This window comes from Geospiza fortis, unplaced genomic scaffold (assembly GCF_000277835.1).
Source record: "Geospiza fortis unplaced genomic scaffold, GeoFor_1.0 scaffold215, whole genome shotgun sequence".
NCBI classification, from domain to species: domain Eukaryota; kingdom Metazoa; phylum Chordata; class Aves; order Passeriformes; family Thraupidae; genus Geospiza; species Geospiza fortis.
This window is the reverse complement of record NW_005054573.1, coordinates 24742-33036: the sequence shown is the minus strand read 5'-3', so window position 1 is coordinate 33036 and position 8295 is coordinate 24742. Positions and strand designations below refer to the sequence as shown.

The 8295-nt window shown below is 46.0% G+C and overlaps 1 protein-coding gene across 1 annotated transcript in view; it reads left to right on the top strand.

Annotated features, from left to right (window-relative positions):
- Window positions 1-78: 78 nt before the first annotated feature.
- Window positions 79-8295, top strand: part of LOC102036781 (store-operated calcium entry regulator STIMATE-like) — a 19587-nt gene continuing 11370 nt past the window's right edge. Inside the window, exons 1-4 of the mRNA XM_014310702.2 lie at window positions 79-83; window positions 177-281; window positions 505-600; window positions 2347-2468. Coding sequence (XP_014166177.1) covers window positions 79-83; window positions 177-281; window positions 505-600; window positions 2347-2468 — 328 coding nt within the window. The remainder of the gene's footprint in view (window positions 84-176; window positions 282-504; window positions 601-2346; window positions 2469-8295) is intronic.

The following is an 8295-nucleotide window of genomic DNA, read 5'->3' as shown; positions in this document are numbered from 1 at the left end:
TATAATATAATATATGATATGATATGATATGATATGATATGATATTATCATAAAATAATAAATTAGTCTTCTAAGAACATGGAGTAGGATTTATTCCTTCCTGCCACGAGGAACCCCAGAAAATACCACAGTCCTGCAGGGTTTTTGGGCTGCTTTTGCAGTGCAGGTGGGTGCAGGCTGCACACATGGAGGGTTCATCTGGGTAATGGAACCTCTCTGATTCTCTTTGCAGTAAAACGATTTAAGGAGCCAAAGGCAGAGCGGCGCCCCTGGAGGATATGGTGAGATTTTTTTTCATTTGAAACTTGAAAAAAAGGTGTTTATAATATTTTTTTTTCTCTTATACTAACAATCTTCTATGCCCCCTGTGTATTCTGTGTGACATTTAATTGTTAAATGAAATGTGCTGCTGCTTCCCAAGGAAACCTCCATAAAGGAGCTGGTGTTCCCTAGAAAGAAAATTCCCTGCTTGACTCCTTCAGAAAATCTTGTTTTTTCCTCCAGGTTTTATGATACCTCCAAGCAAGCCATAGGTGCCGTCTTCATCCACTTTGCCAATGTTTTTCTGTCTGATCTCACTGAGGAGGACCCTTGCTCTCTGTAAGTACATGAGGCAGTTGCATTCATGCCCTACATCAGTCAAAGGGAGAATTGTGTTGGGAAGGGTCATAAACAGTGGAAATGGATCCATCTGAAGCACTGCATGGGGATAAACCCTGCTGAGCTTGTTTTTGTGGTCTCTGTTGTCTTCTTTGCTGGTCCTGTTTGGGAGATTTCTAAACCAAACTCCAAAAACTAAAATTTTCTAAATGCTGAAACTAAATCTTTATCTGCAAAGTGTCTGAAGTAAATGTGGAAGTCCCATCTTTACTTCGGACACTTTGCAGATAAAAATTTAGTTTCAGCATTAACCTCATCTCATTTTGAGAAACTCCTTTGGGCTTCAAAATTCTCCTTAAAACCTTCTGGCCAACCTCATTTTTTTATATTAAAGTTCTGCACCTTGATATGTTTCTCTAAGCAGACACAAGTTTGGCTGGGGCTGCACATAACCTCTCAAATGATGTATTGTTGTTTTTTTTTTAAACAGACAGTGTTTTAAAATAAACCCTCTCATGCTTATGCTGTGCCCTTTGGGTGTGTTGTTTATTTTTCATGTGTGTTTTATGTTTCCCTGCACTGCCTGACTTGTCATCCTGAAGCAGGCAGCTTAAAACCCTCCAGCCCTGTCCCTGGGCTTTGAGGCTCACACTCTGTGTCCTGCCCAGAATAAACCACCAGAGCTCCATGTCTGCATGGAATGCTCTGGTTTTCCAGCAGCTGGAAACTGTAAAAAGCCAGTCTTGAGTTTTTGGATGTAGAAAAACTTAATGTTATGCTTTCAAAGTGGATATCAAAAGCAGATTGTTGTTTGCAATTTCTTGGTTCAGAGGCAGAGTTCTGGAAAAGGAAATGTTCACTGCTGTAGCCTTGTGCTTGGCATTTTCTTCACCCTGTAGAAATCTGGCAGAAAATATTGCAATAATGGAAAACTGCATACAAAAACACATTAGTCTATGTGATTTTTTATTCTTTTTTCCTTTGGAGTTCATTAAAATACCAAGCCCTGGATTGGAGCTTGGACCCTGCAATCCCCAGAAGGTCCCTGCAGCTCGCCTGCCTCTGGCACTCTGCCCAGGGACACTTCACCATCCAGAGCTGCAGAACTCAATCCACTGAGCCAAAATCTCCTGGCAGGGATGGGTTCAGCTCCTGGATCTGCAGTGGGACCTGAACTTGATGTGTTTTGGACCTCAGGGTTCTTGCTGCTTAACCAGGGGCCATCACCTCTCCCAAACCCAGCCTCTCAGTCTGTGTGTCTGCTTTTGGGAACCTCTTGCAGCTGCTCAGAAAAATGGACTTCTCGCCTCTTCTGCTGCCCAGTTTGTAGAACAGCTGTGGTGCCCAAAAAGCTGCCATTTTCTTGTGTGAAATTCTGGGAACAGTTTGGTTCTGTTTCCTCTGAAACTTGAGATTTCTTTTTTTTTTTTAATTAGAAAAAAAAGTGGAAAGTCTCCTTTTTGCACGGGGTAACTTTTAAGAAGTATTTATTGCTATATGAATAAATAAACAGTGCCAGAGAGTTGGTGGAGCCTGTCCCTTCTCTTCTGAAGAATCTTTTAAACTAAGAAATTGCTGATAAGGCTCAGGAAAATGCAATAAAAGAGAAAGGAAGCGAGTTTGGATTGTTAAGCAGGCTTATTTAAAATCTTGGGGTTTTTAAATTCATTTCCATTATGAAATTAAAGATTTTGAATAATACTTAAGAACACAGAAGCTGAAACCTGAATTTTCCTCTGTTCTTAGCTACCTTATTAATTTCATCCTGGATGCCACGCTGGGGATGCTGCTGATCTGGCTGGGTGTGAAAGTTGTCTCCTGGATTGTTCAGCACAAGAAATACGCATACCTGGTCTTTGGGGAGTATGGTAGGTGTCACCTGCTCTGCCCAGCTGGGAATGGGGGCAGAAAATGGCAGGAGCTGCAGTCTGGGGCTGGAATGGGAGCAGTGTTCTCCTCCCTTCCTCAGGGAGCTCCTGAGGGTGAGGTAAATGCTGGAACCACCACTGGAGTGCAGCAGGGTGGTGAGGAAAAGCTGAACATTTCCTTGGGTGTAGAATATACCCCAGGACATCTGTGTGGTACATTAAGGTGTGTAAAGTTCTTTTTTGGGGTTCTTCTGTGGGTTTTTACCTATCATCTCCATTTAGAATATGGAGTTGTTCTTCTGATTTGCCTTGAGCTGTGGTGGGGATCAGCCAGGCACAGTGTGACCCCAAAAGTTGAGTTCTCAAGTGTGGCCTCTTTCTCTTTAAATTCCTGCCTTGAGATGGAGAAAATGTTTCCAAAAAGCTGGTCTCAGCCAGCCCCACTAGAGGGTAGCAGTTCCCTTCCCAAAGAGCAGAGCCAGCTTGCTGGAGAAGCTGCAGGAAAGGGAAAATTAATGCTTTGCCTATTTTACATTGCATCTAATGTACAGATGAATTCTGTCTTATTTCAGAAAATACATCTTATTCATAAAAATTGCAGTCTTGCCATTAAGATGTTAATCATGAAGTCTGTTCTGAAGTTAGTCTGGGGTTTTTTTTGTGTTTTTAGCAGCTGGTGTGGCATCTGAGCTGGTGAAACTTGGACCCAGGTGGGATCAGTCTGGAGACCCCAGCGCCCTGTGAATTTCCTCAGGCTGTGCAGATGGGTCATGGCAGAGGGTGAAGGGGCTGGCTGGGTTTGTGAGGCAGCAAAAACAGCTACAGGCTGGGAATGAGATGATGTGGGCAGGGCTGACTCCCCCCAAACCTGAGAGGGGCTTTCCAGGCTGATCTCCAGAGCAGTTTGAGCATCCTGACAGAGGCATTGGGTGGGGGCAATACCTTCTGTATTTTCCTTAACAGCTCCTCCTTTATAACAGATCCCTAAACTTAGATGAGACAGAAGAATCCAGATATTCTTAGTTCAGGAACTGGATGTTTTCCCCTTTGGAGCAACAAGGACTGGAAGCCCAAGCACCTCAGACACAGCTTCAGCTTCGTGTGCCACGTCTGCAGTTGAGCAGAAGCAAAAAACATGACAAGTGTGTTGGCAGAGCAGGGATGAACTTCTGTTGAGCTGTAGCTGGCCTCTCATTAGGGCTGGCTTAGACCACAGAAACAGCTCAGTCCTTTGAGAAAATCTTGCTTTCATTAGTGAAAAACAAGTTTGTGCTCTTGCTTGAATTTCGTTTCTTGGATTGAGGGTTAAATATCCATCAAGTACAGATTTTGGTGCAGGTCTCTGGCCAGAGTGACCCCAGTGGAAAATAGAGGTGGGGAGCCAAGTGACATATCCAAGGCAATCCTGTGGCAGGGCTGTGGAAGGAAAACACTCCTGTCCTCATCTCTGGTGTTGAGAAACTTCCAAAACAGTTGGGAAGACGCTTGTAAACTTTGTACAGTTTGATGCAGGCTCCAGGAACATGATTCACTTGCTGGGCTAATTGCTGTACCAGACTTCTGCTCCTCAGGAGAATTGAGGGAAGCAACATAAGTCCTGCAGAGGAGAAAGCCAGGGGAGCACAAAATCCATGTTGCAAACAGCATTCAGTGCCATTGCTGCAGCCATCAGAACAGCAGGGTTGTGGATTTGTCCTGTACCCATCTTCCTGCAACAGCCTGGAGGGGGAAAAAAGTAAATCTGTCACAGCTGTGTCCTTCCTGCAGCCCTGCAGCTGATGCAAACCACTGCATTGTCTTTTGGTGTGGGCTGCAGCAGTTCCTCCTGCTCTGTGGTTGTTTCTTCTGCCTCCACAGCCCTGGCTGGCTCCCCCTGTGCAGCTGCAAGAGCTGCATTAATGGGGAAGTAAAGCAAAGGGGAGGGAAAGCACCTAAATCTATGCTGCTGTTTTAAGCATCCAGCTGTCCAGAATTGTTTAGAAAAATCAATTATTTCCATATTTCCAAAAAGGCAGGAACAGGCATTCTGAGATCAGCCTCTCTTGTGCCTGAGCTCATGGCCAAACTGCAGCCAGGAATGACCTGTTTTACAGCTAGCGAGGAATCAAAGGCTCCTGTTTGCTTATGTTCCTCCATCTTTTGCCCAAAAGCTCCTGATTACTCTCTGAACTGCCTCTAAGCACAGGAAACTGCATTTTGGAAAGTGCTGTCTCTTCTCAGGATGCCTGGCCCCCAAGATCAAAGATTGGGAAATGTGTTCTTGGCACAGGTGGGTTTTGGGGGATGAGGGTTGCCTCACACCTACTCAGAGCTAACAAACTCCTACCCCTGGAGGTGCTGAAGGCCAGGTTGGATGGGACCCTGAGGAACTCCCATGGCAGGGGGTTTGGAACTAGGTGATATTTTATGTCCGTTCCAACCCAAACCATTCTGTGATGATTCTGTGAAATTCCACAAGTGCACCACTGCTGTAGCAATTCATGGTTACAGGAGCTGTCCCTGTAGGGAACCATCATGGGGAGGAGAACAAAGGACAGTTAAAGATGTGGGAGATGGATACCCAGCTTCTTGGAGGTGCTGTTGGGCTGGGACAGACTGAGCAGGGGATGGGCTGGCTCCAGTCAGGATGTGCAGATCAAGCCTGAACTTTGTGCCTCATCTCCAACCTGGTCCAGCTCTCTTCTCCCTCCCCATGGCAACGAGCAGCTCCCTAGAGAACACCTTTGTATGGATGCAGTGCCCTGACATTTTAATTGTGTTCAGTAATTCTCCAGCATTACTTTAGAAATACCCCAGTATTTGTTTTAAATAAGCAAATGCAATGAATTTGCACTGAGAGAGAGATTTCGTGCAACATGCAAGTCAATTTTTCTAGAGGAGCATTAAGAAATGAGGGGGAGGAAAAGTGTTCTCAGTGGAAAATGTCCCTCTGGATGCCCATCTGGATGTTGACTTGTGGCTGTGGTCACTGGCTAGCTCAGCCTGATGCTTTGTTCAGTGTCTGGAAATGGAAAGGCATCTTGCTTGGAGGCCTTCAAAGTCTGTTTAGTGGCCTGTTGAACTCTGCTGGTCAAATTTAGTTGTAGGAGAATGTGCTCTGTGCCAGCTGCTGAGTTTAACTGAGGACCTGTGTAGGCTGCTTCTGGCCCCGTGGTGATGCTGCACAAAATTTCCATAACAAATGTTCCCATGTCCTGGAGCAGCCAAGGGAGCTGGCTGCTAATGCCTGAGGAAATACTGCTGGAAATAGATAGCTCTAACCTGAGGGGCTGGCCTATGCTCAGCCTGCTGGGCTTTTCCATCCCTGGGATCAGGGGGGAAAAGTGAGGAGAGAGCTGAGGGTCCTGCTGAGGGACTGCGTGTGTGGTTGGGTTCCTTGCTCTGAGCAGGGGTTTGAGGTGAGGCAAGTGTTTGAAAGCAGTGAAGTTGTACTGGGTGACAAGGTGGGGGTAGAAAAAGTCAATAAAAACTTCTTAGGAGACACACAAATGGTACCTCCAAAACCAAGGGATCCAATTATCAGTGCCAAGTACAGAGGGCAGGAAATAGCAGTAAACTCTGAAGTGTGTGAAATGTTCACTTGGAGGGCAAACCCAGGTTTTAGGGATGGGATTGTGATGAATGGAGCAACCAAGTGGGTCCAGTGGACACCCCAGACCCTCTCTGGCATTTTCTGCACCTGAACTAAAATGATTGAACCATAGAATGGTGTGGGTTGGTGTCAGAACCCAGGAAATTCCTCGGGCTGCCCTGGAGGACTCGAGCCCCTGCCCAGGGGGCTCAGAGACCTTGGCACAGAGCCCAAGACTCCTGTGCCTTTGATTTAGCCCTTGGAAAAAACAATGCTTTCAAACGCTTGCCTCACCTCAAACCCCCTGAACTCTCCACTTTGGCTGTGATTGAGCTTTTTTTCCTACCTGCTCTGTGCACAGCAGTCCCCAGCAGAGTGTAAATAAAGCTGTGTGGCAGTAACACGTGGGCTGTGCTGACAGCTTGGTGCATTAGGCAGCCTGGATTAAAACTAATCCTGTTGTGTGCTAACAGCTCCCATAGCTCAGGCACTGCTGCTCTGCTCCCCAGCACCCCTGGGGTTTGAGGCACATTTCTGTGAGGGGCTCCAGGAAGAAGTTTTGCTGGTGGTGGGGAGCACTAGGAATGCTGCTGGAGGAGAGCAGTCATCATTCAGTGCGTGTATCCCAGGAGGATTTTCATTTCTATGAGGATGGGAGATGGCTGCAGGAAGGTTTTGGCAGAGGCTGTTCTCTAAGCTGGAGGGAGAGGTTTGTCATAGACTCCATGTGTAGAGCTGAGATATCCTGGGTCACCTCCCAGCTAGAACCAAGGACAAGAACCTGGAAGGGCTCAGAGGGAGTGTGATACGTATAATCACCCCACAGGTGTGATGTGGAGGCTGCAAAGGTCATTCAGACCAATTCCTCACCCTGCTGTGTTCAGAGTTTTCCTTTCCTTGTAGGAAAGAGGAGGCCATCTGTTTTATTCTCATTTTTTTAGGCTCCAAGTAGCAGATTCATTTTTTGCTGGCTGGCAGCACAGTGTGGCTGAAAGTCTTGTGGGCTCTTCTCAAGATTTATGTATAGAACCACTTCCTGTAAGAAGAATCCTTTCCCACCCACAGATCAGGGCAGCTCTTGATCCACCAAAGACATCAGGCTGGATTTGGGGGTGCCTCTGACCAGCTTTCTGTAGGACAGCAGCTCTTACATGAGCTCAGCTCCAGTCTTGCAGCCTTTCCCTGTTGTCATTACATTGCAAGGGTTCCATATCACCAGAGTTTTGTACCTCCCTGATGTTTCTCATAGGCATCTCCTCCAAGCACTGACTCCTCCTTGTTCTCCCAGCAGCCAGCTGACTCCAGCTCCCACCAATCCACTCTTTTATAGCACTATTCTTCTTATTAGCTACAGCTGTGGCCTGTTAAAGTCAGGCCTGCTCCTAATCTTTAATAATTAACCCAGCTGCAACTCTTTAGGGGGTAAGATTACTTTCTGTACTACCTTTATTTACTTATATTCTATCCCCCTACATTTCCCTGCTGTGGAAGGAGATGGGGCAAATCTGTCATGTGGGCTTGTCTAGGGACCACACCAGGAGCTTCCCTGATGATGAGGTGCCAGAAAATGTTGACTTGAACGTTCCTAGTATTGGTCAGAGCTGGGTGAATTAGAGGTGTTAGGTGCTGGATTAGTGGATGATGGGGTGGATCAGTGGTCCTTGGATGACTCCACAGCTGTGAGGTGAGAAGCAGACAGCTGCATTCCTTGGGGAAGTGGAAATGAGCTGCTGCCTCTAAGTCACCTTTGCAGCACTTAAGGCCATGCTGCTGTTTTGTTTTCACCTTTGTCTTGAATCATTTTGGTACAGAGCAGCCTCCTGTCCTTGGGAGGTCAGGATGCAGTAAAAAATAACAATAAATAAATAATAACAGTAAATAAATCTCCCTGCTGGGTGTGGAAGTCCTGAATACCCAGGCAAGTCCATGCCTAGGGTGGGTTAAGAAGCAGGTTGTCTTTCCTGGGTCTGTGTGTTCAGTGGTTCTTGGGCTGTTCCAAGGAAGTTTTGCTGGTGGTGGGAGCACTAGGAATGCTGCTGGAGGAGAGCAGTCATCATTCAGTGTGTGCATCCTTTGGAGTTGTGAAAAACACCAATCACTTGTTTTTAAAATTTTAAAAGTTTAATAGTAATAAAATGGTTAAACAAATAGTAATATAATTAGAGTAATAACAATTTGGACAAATTGAATTAGGACAATATGAGACAACAAAGACAAAGAGTTACAGACAGTCCAGGTACCTTTTTCTGGGCAGCA